The sequence below is a fragment of the Nomia melanderi genome, chromosome 11 (assembly GCF_051020985.1).
Source record: "Nomia melanderi isolate GNS246 chromosome 11, iyNomMela1, whole genome shotgun sequence".
Classification (NCBI taxonomy): Eukaryota; Metazoa; Arthropoda; class Insecta; order Hymenoptera; family Halictidae; genus Nomia; species Nomia melanderi.
Window position 1 is genome coordinate 5,961,233 of NC_135009.1, and position 23,315 is coordinate 5,984,547.

Here is a 23,315-nt window from a genome sequence, read left to right on the forward strand (position 1 = left end):
TCGTTGAACTGTCAACGGAATTATAATTACCTTCACGTGACCATTAGTGAATCAATCTTCTTCAATCATTTCTGAAATATATCTGCATTTCTTCTCATTGAGACATTTGACTCAGTAGTTCCAACGTCAGCGTTTCTATATTCCATTTAATCAATTTTGTTGAATCGAATTTAAAGTCTGTGTCACGAGTCTTGCCTAATACGCCGAAAATAATCACTAATAAACAAACACAATAACAGTAGCTATATAGTTTTCTCCCTCTCTATGAAAGCTCGATATAACCCAACCTTCCACAGGAAAAGTTGCCAACGCTTAAAAACATCTTTCTCTATAAAGCATTAAAACCGTGCAGTTTCTTTTGTAGCAACATTATGTATCTGTGAACGGGCCGTTGCCAATCCCAGTATACCGGTTTCACCTTTCGCGGGACCGGTAACCTGTCAATATTCATCGGAATTAATCGTCTGTTGCTGGCAACCTTTCCCCGACGCGTGTTTTCACAATCACGAAACGACGGTGATATTGATTTTCCAATTATATCGAACGATTAAGGACTATCGATCTCTCTCGCTCTCTTTCTCTGTGCCGCGGTGTTGCGAAAGTGGTCGCGGTGTTGCGAAAGGTTTCGCTGTTCCGTTGAGTCAGGTTCAGCAGAACGCGAAACAACACGCGCCAGTGTTCTGGAAGTGTTGCGAGCGTGTTCCGCGGCCCGCGAAGCGAAAGGTCCGGTGATTTTTGCGGGACCGTTGCGCCGGGCAGCCGCTTTTATGCTCGTTCTACCGTTCGACCGTAACGAAACCGGCGCTGGTAGCGGGCTGTCGCCCGGTGTTTGAACAGGTAAAACGTCACGACGCCCCGATACATCGGCTCCTCGATATTTCATCTGGCGTTTACTCGGCGAACCGGGACACTTATCTTTTTCACCGGTGATTCATGCTCGTGAAATGCTCGATAACGATTTATGTGTGCCGCTTTTAGAAGCGATCCCCGAGCCTCTCCGCGATACACGCTACGAAAGAGTTTGTGGTGATTGATGGGTGATTAATCGAGTACAGTCTGAAAGGGTTAGTACGGAGTTTGTTGAATTCTGATGGGTATAAATGGATATTTTGAAATGAAATGGGGTGTAGAGGTTGGTTGCGAGTGGATTATAGATTTGTATGCGAAGGAGGATTTTCTCGGTGATGTTTATGGAGGCTGGAGTTGGATGGAAGTTTACTTTCTCTGGTCATGATTTTAATGTGCGAACTGTGACATAAAGTATTCTAGTTGTGCAGATTATTTGGAGTACGAGGGAGATATAATATTTGTGTATGGTATACCAAACTAATATTAAATAATATTTAATAGTTGGTTTACTAATATTAATATCTGTTTATGTAGAGAACCAATGTAGTATGAAACAAGTTTTAATAGAGGTTGTGAAAAGTGGATTTAGATGTTTAAGTGTGAACTTTTTAAATCGCACTATGAGTTTAAGTGCAATATGTGTGTAAGGATTATTTTTGATTGATATTACATGTTTAATTCAACTTTGATGTTATGATCATACGTGTTAACACGTCCTGTAAGCGATAGTAAACGAAATTGGAAGTATCATAGTGTATATTAACAAACTTCATATGAGAATTAATAAAATCGAAACAAACGAAGGAAATTATCATCTGCATTCGACTTCAAGTACTTGAAACATGTCGGATATTTAAAAATCTCGGAAATACGTAGAATTCCGTAAAAATTGATTAAATTATGTGTAATTATGAGTGAATAAGTATTTCGAAAATTCTATACAAAAGGCAAAATTAAAAGTAGAAAGATTTTTCGTGAATTACTAAAAAACTATTCGATATGACGGAATTTTACGAGAAATTTGCTTTGCCAGCTAGAATTAATATTTTTAAATTGTAAGTACACCTCCCTTAAACTTTTAAACAGTGGACTCCTAGATTCGTTGATTTACCTACAGTTTCAGAAAAATTTCATTAAAAATATTTTTTACTAATAATTCATTGTTATAACTGATTGTTTACCAAGCTTACAGTCATTATAATATTTAATTAACAAATTGAACTCACCTTCAGCTCTCTGCGACTCATGTCGACTATCCCTACTTAAAGATTTCCTTTTCAACTTACCTGCAAAAAGAAAACAAAATACGTTAAACATATATTTTTAATATGTAAATTAAAGATAGCTACGACTTCTCATTTTTTTTTAATTTTATAATTATCATGATATAAACGTTATGCATTTTGTCATAAACTTTTCTTTGCAAATTCATATAAAAATTTGAAATTAATCGATTATCGCCTCTGCGATTACAGTCAAAAGGAGAAAACAGGAGACTTGGTGGGAGTATGTACAAAAATCGAGAGTGAGGCGAAGTCTGTGCCAACTACGGTAAGAAACATAATTTCAAAACTATAACAATAAAAGTCAAGTGATAAAAAAGCGTGTAAGATTTTCATTCTAATTTATTCTATTTTAATTGAACTCCTTTCCGGATTTATTCGACGTTTTGATTCGTTTATAAGTAAAACATTTCACCATTCAGAAAACACCATGCTGTTCAATGTAATATTATACATCCTGAACTTATCAGTAGACTGCCCGTCTTATCAATAGACTTACGAGAAACGGAAAATGCAAAATTGCACAGAATGCGCGCGATATAAAAAAAACATGTAGAATATTTGAAGTGTAATACTTTTTACAATATTCATTACAGAAAAATCATTTTCTATCGTAATTTCATTTTTCTAATTACACTCTTGAACAACTTAGGATCGATAGTTTGTTAATTATTATTATTAGCGCGGGATTATATCGAAGCGGCGAAAATAGAGAGAAGAGTAGAGGGAGACGAACTTGTAAAGCTAGCCGCTCGCTCGCCGCTTCAACTATAAACACTTGCATTTGATCACATTGGTTTGATTTTACCGCGTCGCTCAATTCGCCAGTATCTTCGCTTCACCACATTGCTATAGTATGTACTTAGGAACAAAGAAAAATATGTATAATTTAATTATTTTTTAATTAATAAATCCACGCGGGTGTTCTAGCAAGGATTTTCGTCATTAAAATAAAAGAGTTACAATAATAGAAGAAAAAGTTCCTTTGTAGTTGGTCGATCTCGATTATAATATATTTTCTCAGTATAACGACATACGAATCTCTGATGATATATCCAGAATGCATAAATTATAGGATAAGAAATTATTGAATTACACATTTTCGATATACAGAGTGAGTTAAAAGAAACAGAATAAACGAGTATCTCTATCGAGATAAAAGTGGTTCATATAATTATGAAAAAAACAGACCTTGAAATAATAGATAATATATAATAATAATAGATCTTGAAATAATCTTAAACTCAATATTATAGTAAAATTATTCTGAATTATCTAATCGTTAATTAACTAATCCACTCTATACTATTATTATATTAATATCAATCGATTCAAATCGTTTTTTTCTAATCATTAGGATGTAAATAACATTAACCCTTTGCGATTCTATGTCGATGTAGATTCGATATTCAGTTTCTTTCTAGAAACTACATACTTTACCCATTTTTGCTAGAATTCTTACATCATCAAATCAATTAGTATCGTACAACTACAATTCAATTAATCTTCAAAAGCTACCTTTATCCAAACAATCAGTTATTACAAAACACAGTAAATATAACAATAATAATATTAACGTGATTTTCTTGGATGACAGCTTTTCACGTCGGATCGCAAGGGGTGGAACCCAAATGCATCAGTAAAATCGAACGAAAAAATCCGAGCTGGATCTCAGTGAAACGCGAAAGCGTTCGCGGTGCAAAAGTTACTCAAGACCGAAGAAGACTCGAAAAAGAGAACGAATCGCCACTGGCAATTTTCCAATCAGACACCTCTTGCGCTTGTGGGCGGCCTCGTAAAAGCTGTTTAGAAAGCGTAACTCGGGCGAAGGTGTAATTCCGGAGAAAAGAAAATCGCGCGAAAAGATGGCCGCTCGGCCAGGGGGACAGCTCGGATAAAGAGCCAGTGAAGAGCACGTCGGGCAACGATACGAACATCTATGTAATTCGATTCCGACAGCACTGCGGCCTTCAGCATTCAGCAACCACCTGCTGTCCATGGTATCCATCGGGATCTACGGTCCTGGAGTGTCGTCTTGAAGGTGATCAACCCGTGGCACATGTTGTCCAGGTACCTGCGGACGGGGAATCAGCCACCCAGAAGATGTGTCTTCTAGTGGAGGCGAAACAGTCGCCGCAAGGGCCATTATCGAGGTAGGAAGGACAGTGCCGGGGCAAATAGACGAGACCTGAAGCTTGTCGTGGTTTAGATAGAGCTTCGATACCGTGAACTAGCGAAGGGAGCGATCGTTATTGTTTAGATCCTCTTCATGGAAATAACTGTGGACGTTTGTGTTTTCTACTGTGTGCTTAGATGCCGTATAATCATTATTATTTTGCATTGGTTCTAGTCATTGTTGTTTTATTATTTTACTTTGAACTAGTCTTTTGCTTTATGGTGTTGTCGTGACAACGGTTGATGGAATTAATATCATTCTTGATTATTAACCAAAAGGCAATTAAATTTTATGATGATTATGATTCGGTAAGTAGATTTTCAACACAGATTGAGTGTTGACAATAATAAAGCAGGGTTTAAGAGGAATTGCGAGGAAATTAGAAAATTCATGAACGCAACAAATCTTAACTTCTAAGTTCCTCTTTCATTAGATGAATTGATGATAAACCTTTTAAAAGAAAGAACCACTGCCTCAAGCAACTCTTTTATTCTTCAGAGTAATGTCTCGTCCCCACGAAGACACTAAAAGCATCAACGAACTGAATCAAATGTCTGAAAAATCATCGCTTTCAATGAGCTACTGCTTAGAATCTCTCGAACACCCAGAAGGAGCGATTGCTGTAGCCGCCAAAGTGCCCACAATCAATTCGGACACAGTTACCACCTTAGAGACCACCAACGGTGCCAAAGAGTGTGACGGACCCTGCTCGAGGATTCTGTATGGTCCGGCCGTCGAAAAAATCGCGAGAGTCTTCGACGGCGAGGAGAATTCGCGAAACACGCACGTAACTTTCATCGATTGCACCGCGACGAGAAAAGGGACAATAGCAAGAATCGCTGAATGCTCGAGCAACGACACCGATGTCAGGAAAAACTGCTACGAAATCTACGTACAACGTAATGGCGGTTGCCCGACGGCTGTGGGTTTCGAATGTCGATCGGAGAACTCGATCCCGTGTCAGCAGGACGTCCTTGAGACGCGAATCGACAAATATGGACCAAGAACGTGCCAGGTCACACGGAATTGCGGACATTACTGCAGCTACAGGGAGTCTAAATCGTCCTGCGACGGCCCGTCCGCTAGAATAACTCAACAACCGAGTAAATCGATTCCCCAGGACGAGTGTCTCGATGGAAAGATCGAGAGGAAGGTTCATCATTCACCGGTCAATTGCACAGCGATCTGTTCAGACGTGAAGGATGATCGGAAGAGACCCCCTGCTACCTTCAAAGACAAGGTGTCTTTGACAGGTAGTAGGAATGGTCTGGATCCCACTGATAATACCCTCACTAGTCCTTTCAAGCTAGGTATCAGGAGACAGATCTGTCCTCCTAGATGTCCTTTGTTAGAGAAATTGAGACCGGGATACAGCTCGTTTAAACAGAATCAATCATCGGAGAGTAAGTTTGTTAATTGTGAACCTATGATCAAGAGGGATATGTTATATGACGCTGCTTCGCGAAAATCAACTGCAGATCACGGTAAAACGGAGGAGCGTACTGTGGATGATTGTAGGACGGAGGCTTCAAGGACAACTGATCGTAAAAGCACTAAGGCAGCTTTCAATGAAAGCTTGGAGTGTTTCAGAAACGGCGTTTCTCAGATAGGGTCGGAAGAATTGTTGACCCGTTACAGGGATTACGTGCCTCCTAGTCTGTTGAATCGATATAAGGCTTGTTGGTCGAAGCGGAATGGTCTCCAGGATCAGTGCTTTCTGCCTGTCCCGCGGGCAGTAATCGAATTGAGAAGGACCGAAGCGGCGTGTCGGGGTGGTAATCGTGAAAAATCGTGCAGAGACGTGGATAATCGAAGCTTGTGCAGTGATCACGCGTTGATGACATCGCGGTCTAGCACTGCATCCGTGGCTTCGGAGAACTTGAAAGATACATACTGCATTTAATGAGATCAGGTTTCGGAGATATCGTGCACGTGTAAATTCATGTTGTAACGTTTGTTGAGCAAAAAATAAAATATATGAAAAACAAATTGAAAATGTGTATAGAAATTGATTAAATGTGTTAAGTTCTTTTAGTGTTATTTAAATTGAGCAGAAAAATTCTATATGCATTAATAAAACATGAATCTTTAATATTTTCTTATACCTACTATTTTCTACTAATTTCTTTTAATACTATTGTTTCACGTTTTGTATTATTATATTAGTAGTGTTATAATATTCATGAAAAGATTAATATGTAATGTTAAGTCAATGAGATTAAATGATTAAATGTATAAAAACATTCATAGTGGTGTGGATTGCTACAAGTAGTAAATTTTATTCATCTGAGGCTCTTAATTGTTTATTCTTGGAATTTATAAACATTTAATACGTGTGGAATCCAATATTTATTGCCTTGTTAATTGTGATTTGGCATTTACTTTCTATATACCTGTATTTCTATTACCGTGTCAATAAATATTGCATTGACAAATGTTAATAAGCTACTAATATATATGACTATAAAATGTGTAAAACAGAAAAGGTTATAATAGACCACGATCATTTTATAATAGTTGGTGTAAAGTTAACAATCAACGTTACATCCTTGTATCTGATAGCGTGTCATTCGAATTTCAGTTTTCATAACAATTTTGAAGTAATTTTCTAAAAATCGAACGCAGAGAAAGTTTTCTGTTGTAGAATAAAAGATTCTTTGTTATTTCAGAAAAATAAAAATATATTACATTTCAATATATTATAATAAAAATAAAATAGAAATTTGAAAGTGCAAAATTACACATAATACGTAACGATATATGAAATATTTAAAATTTCTCATAACATTTGTCAGGGAAAGTCCATTTTCTATCGTAATTATGTTTTTCTAGTTATATATATTTTCAAGAATTTGAACTTGCCTAAAGATCCACAATCTAATTGTAAATATGTAATTGGATATTTCGTAAGATATATCTGAATTAAAGGAAGCAATATTTTCAGCCGAAGCCCGCACTAATTCCGGCGCACAGTAGGAAGTCAAAAGCGTCGATAAAATCGGAACCAAAGGATAAGAAAGTTGCACCTGTTCGCGCGAAAAGGGTACACGTTAAACGAGTGAAATCTAAAGAACTGTACGCGGGATCGGTTTATATAGATTGCGATTGTTACCACCGAAACGGGTTGCAACACGATTGCCCGCGCACCTCTTGCAACGGTAAGTGTTTCCTAGGAAATTCAAGTAAATATTTTGTGAAAAAACTAATTACTTCATTAAACTTCATTAAACTAATTACTTCATTAAATTACAATTCACACTTATATGAAATTCTTATGTAAAAAAGAAAAATTCATGCAATTAATACAAACATTTAACGAAATAATTTTCTAATAGTTCTCCAATAATTGATAAATTAATTTCTGCTGTTTGATAGAATTCTGGTTCCCCGGTTTTTTCATTGATTGAAATGAATGTTTTTATTTATGAATGTAAATATTAATTACTTTTGGGCTTCACTGTGAATTATAGGAAAGCACAGAATTATGTGTATGGTAAAATTTATATTTATATTTTTCTAATAAATGGCAATAGGTCGTCCACCATGTAGAGTAAAACCTTGGCCTGAATGCGATCTGGGAACGTATTTTATGAAAAAATGGGATAAGTACTACGATCATTTGGATACGATACCACCCACCTCGTTTTGCGGTCCGAAGGAAGCTTGGCAAGTAATTCTTGAAGAGGAGAAACGAAAGGGGACAAAGGACAAATGTCATGGGGATCTGTTAACAAAGAGTAATGAAACTGCAAATACCGAAACAGTGGATGATTCTAAGAAAGTAAAAGACATCGCAGCTGAATGTTCAGAAAAACCAGAAAGAATAACAAAAGAATATGTGATGATACCTATAACAGCAGATTTCAAGACGATACGAAACCGTTAAGAAGATTTACTAGTTTCCGTTGTAATTTCTTTTATACAATAATTTATGATAGAATGATCACTAGATGGAACATCATGAAATCGATTATTTGTGAACATGCCATGTTAGGGAAAACTTTCTTTTATCAGCAAATAAAAAGTAAAAGGCAATCGTGATACAACAATGTTCATATGTATTTCTACTGTATAGTAATTAACGTATTTGTATGTGCTATAATTTGTAAATAATAAATTAAAAATTGACTGATTTAATAAAATTATATTATAAAACAATATTTGTTAAATGAAACAAAAATTTCTATCGTTCAGTAATCGATGAATAATTACTGAAACAATATAAAATACAAAAGAAAACAGGCAATTAATAAGAATATTTCATATTTTAAAATTCCCAACTGGTGCGATGAGTTGTTCTTGGTAAACTGTTTCGCAGAAGAGCCAGCGAAGATGTGGATTTGCGCAAACAAGCGTGTCGTAAGGGCAACAAAGGGAAAGAAGATTGTAAGTCCGTGCCACGTAGATTGGGAAGAAAAGAAAATTAACTGGATATTTACGGCTGCGCAAACAGTCATAATAGGATTTCGACTAATTTGTATGCGACGTACAACGAATCATTTGCGGCTATTTACGTTTTGTGATTCTTTCCACGTTGGAAACTCGTTACTAAGAGAAACAAATGAAGCGAACGTGTGTACCGGAAGCCGTGGTACATAACCGCGTCTCCGCCAAGAATACTGTTTTATTTCCGGCGCGGAGAGACTGGGATACCAAAATATCTCGTATATCTGCTTGAAAGGTGAAGGTAGAAATTAAATTTGGACTACAGACCGTTGGTACTAACTTTTTCAATCTCTTCTAGAATAAACAGGAACGTGCAATGTGTATATACACAGAATGAAAACTTAATCGAACATCAAAAGCAAATGCTTGCATCCTTTAAAACAGCCTATTTTCTATTAAAAATAGATCAAATACACTCTGTCTCATTTTAGCATGTTAATCAATCTGTGAATTTAAAGCTCAACATTTTTATAAATCCATAACTTTTATTTTATTGCTAAAAATATATTCTTCTATTTCTTTCTTACGTTCTTTCCAAAAAAAAACTATTCATCTGCAAGGAAAATAATTAAGCGTACTTTTTTTTTATTCTAGATAACTGTGACTCTTTCAACCATGGAAAAACATTTTCTTGAAACATTTCCATAAAAATGAAATCGGTACTCTTAAAAAAATATTGCACGTTCCTGAGGTACACATTAAACAGTTTTATTAATCCATTTGCGTCATAAGGAAGTATGAAAAAGGTGATAGTGAGCAGGAAAATTGAGCAGATATATACGGTAATGATGCAAATGGGTTAAAAAGGAAAATTTTAGAAAGTCGTTTTCCGCAAGTTATTTTAGTAGAAATATTCCTTAACACTAAACGTACCGCGTCGGGGCAAATGACCGGTTTTAAAATTTGGTTGGAAACTCTGCGTTTTCTTTCGTTTATTTAACTTTCTATCAATTCCTATACTGCTCGATTAATTTTGATTTCTCAATTTTTGTCCTTCTTTTTGTTTCTGCTTCCACTAAGAAAAGTTTATTGTTTAATTTGTTTACCTTTATTTTGTAACCAGTTATATTATTTCTTATGATAGGATTATGTATATACAAAGTAGTGGTACGTTTAGTGTTAACCGAAATACATAAAGAAATCGGTGAATTCTCGGCAGAAACGATCTTGAAAGTATTTGCGGGTCTCTAATGAAATATTTTCGAAGCTAATCCCTTTTAAAGCTGAGCCACACGTCTTCCTGGCGGTTTATAAGCAGCCTACGAGTCGGGGAATCGCCGCTTCAGTTTCGTGGATTAAGAGCAACGCACGTGCGGAGGCGCCGGAACGAGACTCGCGCTACGCAGGAAATAACGGAGCGTGATCCGTGCTCGTGAGCGAATGACTTCCGGCGCCCGCGGCCCACCGGCATTTGCATCCAGCATTTGCATTGTGGCGACGGTGTCTGAATAAAAACCGGGACCACTTTGTTCCATCTTCAGGTAGCTGTAGAGGCCGGTTTTTCTTCTTAGCGCAGCTGTGAGTTTGCTCACCCTGTCACGACTCGATCAATTTTCTTTCGTGGCAAAGGGGAATTCATGATTTACACAGCAATTGAAAGAAATTTTTGTAATGGCTTTTGAGTATATGAATTCTGCTCACTGAAGAAAATTCTTTGTTTTTGTTGCTGTAAAATATGTTTGAGACATAGAATCATGCAGTAACTGGGCAATTAAGAGAAATTTTCGAAATGAACGGAAGGGATTCTAAATTGATAGAACTACTATCATATTTAAAGTAACATTAGAAGTAAGATCGAATAATGTTAATTTCATGTCGGTAACTGAAAAGAAATCAAATTTTGAACAAGAATTTTTAATTAATAAATAAATACTCTGATGAAATAAAATCATAAAAAAACTGACTAAATTTCTGTTCCCGTAAATCACTTTCACAAGAAACAAAATAATGCCAACTTCAACCTGACTACTGGAAGAAACGAATTCCAAATCCACCAATCCCTTATCCACCAAAACAAAATGTCACCGCATCAAACAGTTTTCAGTTCCCGTTCCATCAAATCTCTCCTTGAAAAATACAAATCCACGTGGAAAGACGCAATCGCTCACGGCTCCCGAGGCAGATAACATAGAGCAATCCGCGCGTGTCAATTTTAAATCAACCCCTCGAGACACCATTGCATACACTTCGCAGTGACATGTCATTCTACATTATACTGAGTTTTCTTTCTTATGTGACATTCTGCGAACTTACCAGTGATGTACAGTTGGGAAATGACTTGATGTCTATCGGAACGGCACAGGGGAAAGAGAATCTTTCTACTTTACAGATATATACATTCAATTGGATACTTGTAATCATATCGATAAAAAGTCAATTAGTGATCGAAAATATTAGAAGTTAAGAAACAAAACTAACGGACAATTGGCCGAGAAAAAAATGAAAACTGATAGATCAAACCAAATACCTTAGTCTAGCCATCAAGCAATCTCCTAGCAGTTCACATCGGAAATATCCGTCTAAGCCCTCCACCGAGGATTTCCCGAGCTTTTCCCGATCTCCGAAAAGGAAAACAAGATCGTATCAGCGGCGATACGTGCCGGGGGTACGGTGGGAGCTACGAGGACGGGAGGAGGGATTGGAAGCGTCCGCTAGCTGCGGGGACAAATTTAAACCCAAGAACTTTCTCTTTATAGAGGCAGGCTAAACGAACAATGAAATAAAGCCCGGAGAGTGGAGAGTGCACGGGAGAGACGAAGGAAGGCGTCGGCGTCGTGCTCGAGAGGGAGGAAGACAAAAGAGTGGCGCACGCTGGAGGACAAGGCTTGGGGTACATTCCAAGTGATAGGGAGGAAGAGTCCACGGGGGAGGAACGAAGACGATGCCACGTGTGCGAGAGAGACGCCGGAAAGGAGGAAGAATGTTTGCCGTGGGATCGAACGAGAGGATAAAGCGGATGGAAGGCGGAAGATCTAATTTTTATATCGAACGAGACACGAGATATAGTTGGTTTCATGGCGTCGGAAGACTCCACTCGTCGCGGGACACTATAATTTCACGAACTACGGCTACGCCGTGACTATCCTCTCTATCTGATGCTTCGGCCATTTTATCGTTATTATCTTTTTATTGTGTTTTTTCCCTCTACTCCTCGTGCGCAGAGATACACGAATGCGGGCAGAGCGATGGATCTCCGAGGGGTGTTTCGTGGATTTTTAGTGTGAAAAAGTTTGACGAAATTGAAACTTTGACGGATTTTGAGAGAAAAATATTAGGTGTACGACGAAAACTTTTGTGGAAGTGGCGAGTTTCTGTGTGGTTTTCGTTTTCATCGATTTGCGTGTACTTGACGACTTGAATCTGTAGTTTGATTACTGATAGTTCTTTATTAGTAGGGTAAATACAAATAGGGAACAATGTTAATATATTTTCTGATGCTGCTTGTAGGAAGGAATCTTGCAAATTTCCATAGCAACCTTGTATCCTACAAAGTTCTAAGAAAATACCGTACACGAAACAAAAGTTATACATATTTTTTATATATCACAGTGCCAGATTCATCGATACAAATCGTATTATTCAATTGATTTTAAATCGAATTTCCCCACAATTTTCGCTATTTTCGTGACACGTCACAATTTCCAATTAATTTACTTCAAGTACCACCCACTTCTGTATCATACCGACTTCAAAGAAATTACCTTATTCTTCATCGTTTAAACATACGATTCACTGAGAATTCACCTAGTGTTCGTTAGGCCTCATTCCAGTTTCTTTTGAAGTAGCTCCTTTTCAATGTAGAGCAAACATTGAGGAATCTATTAATACGTTTCCGGCAGGTACAGCGTTAAAATTAAAAGCATACGCATGCGTCGGTATTTCGGAAGACTTTAACGCTCGTTCGGCATCGAGTGCACGCCCATAAAGCGCGAACGTCAGATCCACCCTCGTCAAACCACCTCTCGCATTTTTCAGGTGAAACGTTTTCGCGTCGATTGGGCGGGGCCCCGCCGTCCAAGGGTAATTTTGCAACAACGCATAAACACTTGGTCGTGTACGCGCAATGATTTCGCTAAGGTAACTGTTTATGTAATTTAAGATACGTGCAACCGTTACCGATCAGTTTTTGCGGTCGTACGCGAGCCGGTACGAAATTTAACGCTACGTTCCTGGGACAAGGGGGAGAGAAAAGGGGAAACGAGACATGGGGCCGGCTAAACGAGCAGAAAAGAGAAGGAAAAAGCAAGGAGGAGGCCCGTGCAACCGCACCAGAGAAGATATATACGCAACTGACCGACCGCAAAGATGCACCACTCGCGACGTGTTCCTGATGCAACCGAACGCAACCGTACTCGGGTTGCATCTACTCAACGATTAACGACGGGGAACTGCGCCCCGAATGCATCCAAATTACCGGAATATACTCAATTCCGTTTTTGCACGATAAATACGTCCTGTACAAAAGAAACGTGTGTGAAAAAGTATATTCTGTATTTGTAGAAAAATATAAATTGGTGGTAGACCTGAGAAATTAGTAAATTGATACAGTACACCATAGGAATATTCGTGTTACAATTTAGCTGATTGTGTTAAGTGAAACTAAGTTGTGGAAAAATAAAATAAATTTCGTTATAATTTGCATCTACTCAACGATTAACGACAGGCAACTACACCCCGAATGCGCCCAAATTACTAGAATACAATTTATTCGGTATTTGCACAACAAATACGTTCTGCGTAAAAGAAACGTGTGTGAAAAGGTATATTCTGTATTTATAGAAAAATATAAATTGGCAGCAGACCTAAGAAATTAGTAAAATAATGCAGTACACTATAAGAATATTCATGTACAATTTAGATGATTGTGTCAAGTCAAACTAAGTGGTGGAAAAAGAAAATTAATTTCGTCGTAATTTGCGTTAAATCAAAATTATATAAAAATCATGTAAGAAAATGTTATTTGTGAACTGGTGTTATTTTTTTATTTTTTGCTATATTACTTGGAATCCAATGACAAAATAGTTAATAGATTTTTTGATGTTTTAAGATGTTTTAAGAGAAATTTTTCAATATTTTATATTATAAATTGGTATGTCACCGTTTGAAAGATTAAGGTGAATATTTTAGTACGAATGAAACTTGGAGTTTTCTTTATGAGGAAACATGATATGGTGGTTAAACTTTTATATTCAAGATATGCACGGGATTTAAAAGATACAGGCGTAAAAAAATTGGTAACTTTACGATTATTAGTCTATAAAAACGGGAGACATAAACTATTTTACGCACTTTTGGTAAGAATCACTTTTGTACTTCTCAACAAAGATTTTTTTATGGTATGTTCATTACAGTCCCTATTTATAAACTAGATAAAAACAACTGACAGAAGTTGTTACACATTATACTTAATATAATTAGATTTTATAATGTAATGGAAAAATTAAATCAGTTACTAAAAAGTGAAATTTCTAAGGCTATAAAATCAAGATAAACTATATACTGTACTCAAATTCACTTCGTACTACTTTTTGGAACTTCGAATATTAATGCATAAAAGCGCCTCCATAAAAATATAATTCACGGATAAAAAGCAATAATAATAAATTCTGATAAAATTAATATTCATACATACAAAAAGTCCATGACAACGATTTAAAAAATAAAACTTGATAAGTATTTCAATTATCGATCACAGAATTCTTATAAACTTTTTTGTAAACTTTTAAAAATGCTTTACTAGAACAGCAACACAATATTCATGAAAATTTCTTTAAGTCTCTAAAAATATCTGCACTTCGGTGTCAAGAGAAATGTCAGATCGTTAGAAAAACAACGTCATTAGCGTCATTAACATCTCTAATAACTGCACATTATGGTTTCTTTAAGTGTCGGGTCATGGACGAGTTTTCCGGTCGACGGATTAATTGATGAGTGTGTGGAAGGTCCCTCAATAATGTCACAGTGCACCGGCTCTCATATTTCCAAGTTCAGCTATGTAAAAGAGACAAAGAATTTTAATTTGTCGTTACTCGAGGCTGCCCCGTCGCGTTGCTACATCGCTTCACGTCGCGCTCGTCCTCTCCCTTTCAAATCTCACGCCTTTCCCACCGTCTGTTCGCCACAAGTTGCCCAGCCGTCTTCCAGTTTCAATATTTCTGCTTTGTTTAAACTTGACCGCGCGTTTTCGACCATTGAACATCTTCTATTTTGCCTTTTAAGTTTCTCTAAGTATAAGCAAATTAACATGCTGTAACGGCATGCGCCTATTCAAAAGAATATAACTGCTTATTGTAGTAAGCTCTTATTAATATTTAGTGATAAAATAATAATGTCTAAATGATTCACAATTATTATTACTTTATTTAAAACTTCAAACTTGATATAAAGTTTTGTATTTAATTTAGACTTTAAATTATTTACTTTATTTTACTTTACATGATAATATATTTTTATTTATTTATTAATGTTTATATTTATATGTGCGTTAGTAATTATTTATACTTTTGAAAGTAATTGTATTTTGAATGTACACTCTTTTACTGCTACCGTACAGTAAATATTAATTCGGTTACTCTGATTACTAAATGAAAAATAATTCATTTTGATTATTCTGAGAAGTTTCGATTATTATCTACAAATTTCGCATGTGTCAGTAAATTATAAATATTTTATATCCTTCAAGAGAAATGATGCAATCCTATGGAAGGAACGATTTGCTATTTTCATTTCTAGCGATTCGCTAGAAATAACGATTAATGCAACGATTAAAAAGCTTCAATTTACGATGCACGCGTTCAGTGCGTGACGAGGGTACTTTCACTTAAGCAAATAATGTTTCGAATTGCAAGATATTCAGGTTAGAAAAATAAAAACTTGCGTTTCTATATGGGCCTGGCGCGTGACGAGATCGCGTTTGTTTAAATAATGTGAAAAGAAAACTATGCAACTTAATGAAAATTGGACTGTAACGATTTACTTTACATTACTACCATGCGTGTTCGTAAAAGTTAATATTTCAATTTAGAAGCACGCAAATGTAAGCAGAGCATTTAATTTATATAGTAGCAATACCGCAATGCCAGCATACCACAATACTGGCAAATACGAATAACGTAGACAAAATTACAACAACTGATACAGAAGAATGAGACAAAGTATAGGAATGCATAAAAATGTAAAATAAAATACATTTAAAAAAGAAAAGAAAATTAAACGTATGACACAATTACCTAATTCAGTTCAATTTTAACTAAATTTTAATCTATTACATTTATTACATTATTTTAAAATGTAATAAACGTGAACTGAACATTAATTTATAATTACGTGAATTATATGTAAAGTAGAAAGGTGATCAATATTATTGAAGTATTAATCGTATGAGCGACTTTATACTGTTGCATTGGACGTCATGCAAGAATCCAATTTTCTTCGAGCCTAATTTCAAGGAGTTTGAGAACTCGATTTCACCGCGCATACTAATTAACGCCTGGTGAATTATTTCCCACAAACCTTCAATAATTAACATGGAATGTTCTACCATGGAACCTCGATTGTCTGACTGTGAACATTGCCTAATATACCGCTTGACAGTCCGAACAATGCCAAATACCCTCATTCACTGCAACAGTGATGTAACTGAAAACTCACGATTTTCTGGAAAACAAGATCGAATGTTTTTGAACGAATTATAATCTTAAGAACCTATAGCCACACCAGAGTGCCAAATGAATGTAATAACATATGGCACTGAAGTAAAAGTATCAAGTATAATTTACAGAAACTAAACATCTAAAGGAATCAAATATTCTACACATTCAATATAAATTAATATTTAATATAATAATATATTGAATGCAAATTAGAAATCATAAACACGTAACATAATGAAATGAACACAAGAAGGTTACAATATTTTTAAAAGGGAATATATAAGTATTTAATGAATAGTATAGAACATTGTTAATATGAAGACTTTTATCGAAGCAAATTAGTGATAATGAATAACATTAAGATACTCGATTTCGTGCGGAACGTTTCCTGTTTTGGATCGTTCGATTTGTAGATGGTCGACGACGGTGAAAAATAATTTCCACGAAAATCACCGGTCAATGTTAAAAAGTAATGACGATAGCCAAAGGAGGGGGGTTTATGGGCGGAATGGAGCGTAGCGTGAAAAGGCTTAAGTGGACTTTAAATGGAAATTGATTTGCTTGCGTAAGAAGAGAAGACCGAGGTGAAGAATACGGTATCACCTTGCGCGGTCAACGATCCTACGAATGGAACGCCTTATACGATCGACCATGATCTTCTCCTCCACCTTGTAGGGGGTGTACAACCATTAATGGTCGGTCATACGTTGCCACGCATAGACGTAGAACCAAACACGTGATAACTAACGAACGGACTGCGCGTGTTTACATGAACGCAAATTTTTGTAAGACTTTTGTAAGACACCTTCGCGACCAGTGTCACATATTCGTGACATTCAACACTTTGCATCCTGCGTAAAGAAAATTAAATTATTTTAACGGGCATTTTTATCTCAACTCGTGACGCATGATGTAATATGGAAGACGTTGACGGGGTTATTTTCTTCTATTTGTTGTATTTAATAAAATATTGTGAATAGTTTGGTCGCGAACGTGTTAATGTGCCGACATTGAGGGTAAACAAAAGTTTATTTTGAGCATTGGGAATATGACAGATTCATGTAATTTTTTCTAATTTTTATCTAATAATTCATCAATTTATTATTAAGTAGAATAATTTAACTCAGTGGATTGTTTCTCTGATATTTATATTTGTGACGATTTAATTGCAGGAAATTGAAAATAAAATGTGACATGTACTTTCGGTACTAAAGGATTCATTACATTGGAGAAAGAAAAGTATCAAATCAACAAGCTTTGTAATTTTAATTAGGATACTTAATAATATTTAACAGTAAATACCAATGTTACATTTTTTTTAGAATTCTACTAATGCTACAACAGAATTCTTTAATTTGGATTACTTTCTAACAACTAAAGAATTACTAGACAATATTTTAATTAAGAAATATCTTTTACGTGATCAAATTTTATAGAATATGTGGAACAAAAGCGTAAACATTTGAATTTAAAAATACTTCAAATGTAAAATATTACAGTCTTGATTAGAAAGTAATTAATAAAGCAATGTAGTTGTATGGGTCGTTTCATTTATCTAGGGATTGAAGAACGCTATGAACTTTTCGTAGCAGTGTCATTGTGTGGAGTAAATCGCCAATACATACAAAAAGGATTATATCAACATTTCTTTGGTAAAGAATGTTATTTCAGAGGCGGAAGCGCAAGATAAAAATTCTTCCTACACCACTGGGTGGACACGTAACGCACAGCATGTGCTGGACGATAGTGATTGCTTTTTGTAACGGCTTGTACGTGCTTCGCGATGTAAACGATAACACCCAGATACATATTTGGGATATGACATTTATCTCTTCGTTAAACAAGAAGACAATTTTCATGTGAAAATTTGTATCTGTGTATGTATATCAAGGTAATAAATTGCAAGTTTTCCGTTTCGCAACATTACAGTTCCAGATTTAAATGGTGATACCTAACTGTACGTTACAATACACGTGTATTCATATTTTCAGGTAAAATTTCTTCAATATATTCTCTAAGGGTATAAAACGAAAATTTTAACTAAAAATTTAATTAATATAACATTGCACTTGTAGCTTTTGAAATCAATACTATTCATCATGTGTATTATTCGTTTATATTAATTAGAAAGAGCATCATGTTACACCTGAGTACAAAAATAATAACATTGCTTTTTGGTATTAAAAAATGTATTAATCGAGAACAATGATTAAATTTCAAATTTATCACTTTAATGTATTAAAGAAGTTTCAAATAAATTTCGTAAGTGGCGCTGTATGAAAGAGGATGAAAAGTGATTCACTCACCACATGTCGGTAAAGAAGCACACTAAGTTTAGGAATACCAATTGAGTTCTCAGCTGATGGTACAGTGATAGACTTCAAACGTATATAAACGTCGCAAGTGAAGGAATTGTTTGCTTGGAATCTGTATTACCGATACTGCTTGAAATAGTCTAGTGCTGAGGCGCTCTCTACTATACAATTTCAACCAATAAAATATATATTACAAAAAGGCAAGTAAAAACAGACTAAAAAAGTAATTTAAAAAAGTCCACATTACTGTGTCTTCAGATTTAAATTCATATGAAACAATTGAACCTAACAAATCAATTTGCTTCCCTTTTGTCAATAAAGGCTATACAAATTCGAATAACCAATCAGAAAAAGTTCACATATTCAAATTTCGACTGAGAATTATTCTATTAAATAGCGACGTTAATGTGTATCCATTTATTTAAAGGTATATGGCGCTTCATCTTGTGTTATAAAGATTACATTAATTAAAGACTACAATAAGTAGTAAATAAAATTAATGAACTGCAATAATACAACTGTAAAATACTTATGCTGCTAGAATACTGCAATTAGAGTCACCATCGCAAGGAAACCCTTATGAATACAATGAACAAAGGTTTACAATACTGTAATTAAACGAACCATTGCTAAATCGATCCTTTACATCTTAATCCATATTCATTCTGAGCCTGAACACATAAACATACTTAATAATCCATGCTCCTCTCAACCAAGTCCATACCCATATCATATTTGATCCAAATTTCGTGTACCACAAGATTAATTACAAATAAGTTTTGTTTCTAAATAACAAAATAAGGAAAAGGAAAAATGTCTTGATGCAAATGACTACACGTAACTATCGTGAACAAAGCAACGGTTTCGGGTCAAAGGGGGTAACACCAATTTACCCTTAATTTCGTAAATTCTCGCTTACATTTGCTTTTCGAATCGCATCGGCAAAGAGTTTTCCACTTGGACGCTGTTAACGCGAGACCGCTGGGAAAACATTTGTAATTTTATAAAAGCGAAAGCGCGCAGACCCGGGTATAAATGGATAGGGTAAAGAGACACTGGAGCCCCTCGCGTCGAAAAATCCACGGGACTAGGTGCGACTGCCTGGAAAAAATCTAATTTAGGGTCTGCCCTGAATAATTAAACTTTCACGGCGAGCCGTGGGAATAACTCGGGGCATGAAAGTAAAAACGTGTCTCATCCGCGCGCGCCGCTTTCGTAAATTCTGTTCTCGTGTCAGCTATTTCGTTATGGCCCGATGGAAACCGTGGGACGCGGGAAATGCGCTGGAAAAACTGGGCTTCGGGCAACGCCGGAAAAATACGCTTTACTCGCGTTCGCCGCGGTCGTCAAAATTTTTAGGGCCTCTCAGGCGAGACGTTTCTATTAGCTATGCCACTAAAATAATCCGGTATATTGTTTACGAACGTATCGTGAATTGAAGAACGTAGCGTTCTCTTCTTGGTAAAATAGCGTCGGGAAATTGGGGGAAAGAAAACATTTATGGGGACATAAAATGTTTGAGTTCCGAAATAATACGTGATAAATTTAGTGGAAAATGAGAAATTCGGGAAGTGGAAAATGTTGTGTTAGATATTTTAATTAGAGTGTGTATGTACAAGCGAATAGATTATTATTTTTGAAAATGTGACATAAATGGGAATGTTGCGTCTTGTATTATGGATTAAAAATGAAATGCAAGCTTTATTATATAGATATCAAAAATCTGTGATTTTACTTTACTGAATTTGATCCAATTTCACGTTATTTCTCTCTTAAGAGATAAGACACGCGAGATAAGATCAATGACTGCGTGAAGTATCATAATCAATAGGAAACACATGTTTTGAAAATAAATATCTTTTTCCCAATTTTTCGAAACTAACGGCTTAATAAAGTGTAATATGAAGCATGTAAATATATCACTTATTAATTCTTGTTTTGCGATTACTGTCACAAGTGTGCTCATCAGAGACACTATTATTAATCACTTCCCAGGAAAAAAAAATTCCATGTTCTTTGTAAATTTACATTTACTCCGGAGATAAAATATTGATGACAGAATATTAATTAAATATTTACTAAAACCAGTATAAAGTATTCACTAGTCTTACTCAATGCAAATTTAAGCAAATATACATTTCTATTTAAGAGGTTTAAAGGAATTAACATCGAAGAAGATGGTTGTTTCACGAATAATTTCAATAAACTAAAAGTAAGCTGAATATTTTATTAATTTCTTGATAATTTTGATTTTGAATAATTCCATTACCTATAAGATCAGAAACTAGTGTGAAATTTAGGTAGTATTATTTTACTAAAATGGAAGTCGTGTTTGAATTGTTTGACAGCACTAAATTGGACGAAACTTGGCAAGTTCGAGCAAAGCCGTTTGTATGTCAGCCTCTCCTCCGCAATTAGTTTAATTCTCCGCTTAATTAGACGATCCTGTTATTATCTTCGCGCCCACGGCATTCCAGCGCCTGTAACCTTGCGGTTAATTTCTTTCTGCCAATGCGATGCGCACGTAACAATGCCTATTAATAATGCGATACTCAAGACGATCCGTCGGTCTGACCTTAAATCAGGTTATTGTTTCGCGATCAATGGCAACCTTGTGTAACATCCGTTTGAATTCTCATTTTGAACACAGGCAACGAGAAAAAAATTGAAAGGAGGTGTTTGTGAGAATCTGACGCTTGGAATATAGAATCATTCGAGTGGCTCAGAATAATAACGATCTAACTCCTGCTTTTGAGTTCTCGAGAATAAAAGCTTTTGTGAAATGTTCTTAGATTAATTAAATACTAATATTATAATGTGATTAATAATATTAATTATTGATAATTACTAATATTAGCAATTGTAATACAGTCAGTTATTTGTAGAACGTAGTGTATGATGCAGTTAAACTCAAAGATGATCCGTAGAATGGTAAGAGAAACCGATAAGCAGATTGCGAATATTTAAGTAGAATTAGAGTTCTAGAAACGAAACTAAATATGAACACCACGCAGGATTTTATTTTCTTCATAAATGGTTGTTCTACAGGAAAATGCAATATATATTTTATCTGGTTATGCACGTAACTTTGTAATAAAATTTAATCTTCACTAGCAAACAAAATTTCTTTGTGCCATGTTTCGAGTTTGCACTTGTAAATACTTCAGACATTATAAATTGTAACTAAATATTCATTTTGTAAGTTAATCATTAAAGATATAAATTTATATAATTTATAAAGTTCTTTTAGTCATTTTTTAATAATTTAGTCTCAAGACAATTTCAAATTGTTTCTAATTTTCCTTTCGTCTTGTACAGTGGTACAGAATTTCAATGCTTAATTTAATATAGCATAAAAATGCTCTTTACCGTAAGTACATATCGTAACACAATATTTTCCTATTGGACAAAGCAACTAAAATTGAGTTCCAACTTCCTCAAATGGGAAACAGTGAATTCTTCGTTGACATTTACAACATTGCCTCCCATTATTGAATCTCGCTACAACGAGAAGACCATAAAAGAACACTGTCAACATTCCCCTAAGTGATTTAATTATGGCCGCGATTAAAGGTGTGCGAGGCTCAACTTGCAATGTTGTCAATCGGAAACAAAAGAATAATTTCCTTCAAGCCAGTTTGCATAGCCTATTGTACACGTCAAATTACCGTCACCTTGCTCAACCAGCCGCATTGTTCCTCGCTGGTATTGTCGCGTCGCCGCGTAGGTTTTCGCCTTAAACATTCGTTTTCGGTGTTCGAACGAGGGAACCGGTTGCAAAATTTCACTGTGTATAAAACAATTATCGCGATTTCGTATCGATCTTGAGTCGCGTGCGTTAATCGGGAATGCAGTACGCCAGAAGATCGATAATAATAGCAGCTGCCTGACAAACTGTTAATGGCGGGGTGCATGCAAACCAGTGTTCTTGGTCAATGAACCTTTGAACTCGCTGCGGTCTTCCTAGCAAACTGGATTTCAAATTTAAGGAAACGCAATCGACAATTGTGTTGTTCGATGATATTCTTTGGCGGATTTTAATACTGATCTAAATAATTTTACACTCTGGTATAAGTTCAAACTTAAACTTCAACTGTTTAAATTGTACTGTAAAAAGAATAATATAAACCCCATTTATATTGAAGCAACTGTTTCGTTCAGTATTAACCCTTTGCCCTATGATTTATTTTGTAACAATGATCGATACAACTACTTCATCGTTACTAATTTATTAAGAAAAAAATTGTACGATTATTCTACATCTACGTTTACTCCAAAGGATAACGATTGATAATAGACAAGCAATATTTAATTTATATTTAAAAACAATAAATTCAGTTTACAATTTTTGCCACGAGTCTGGTACGATATTGTAGGCCAAAGGGTTAATTGAGTTTTATAAATTACAGTAAGATACATTTGACTCACCTCGACCTTTACGAGAATCATATCGATTAGTCTTTAGTAATGGTTTTCCTTTGGACTCACCTGAAACAATAAGAAGAACGTAATAAGTAGGTGTATATTTAAAATAGTATATAGAGATATAAATATACGAATAAAAAAGTACTTAATCTCTTTGGTTTATGTACAA

General features: G+C 35.4%; 1 protein-coding gene across 1 annotated transcript in view; it reads right to left on the bottom strand.

Annotated features, from left to right (window-relative positions):
* Positions 1-1,919: 1,919 nt before the first annotated feature.
* LOC116428870 (uncharacterized) overlaps positions 1,920-23,315 on the bottom strand; it is a 123,162-nt gene continuing 101,766 nt past the window's right edge. The window contains exons 6-7 of the mRNA XM_076372223.1: positions 2,031-2,135; positions 1,920-1,960 (exon numbers count right to left, since the gene is read on the bottom strand). Of these exons, the coding sequence (XP_076228338.1) occupies positions 1,920-1,960; positions 2,031-2,135 (146 nt within the window). The remainder of the gene's footprint in view (positions 1,961-2,030; positions 2,136-23,315) is intronic.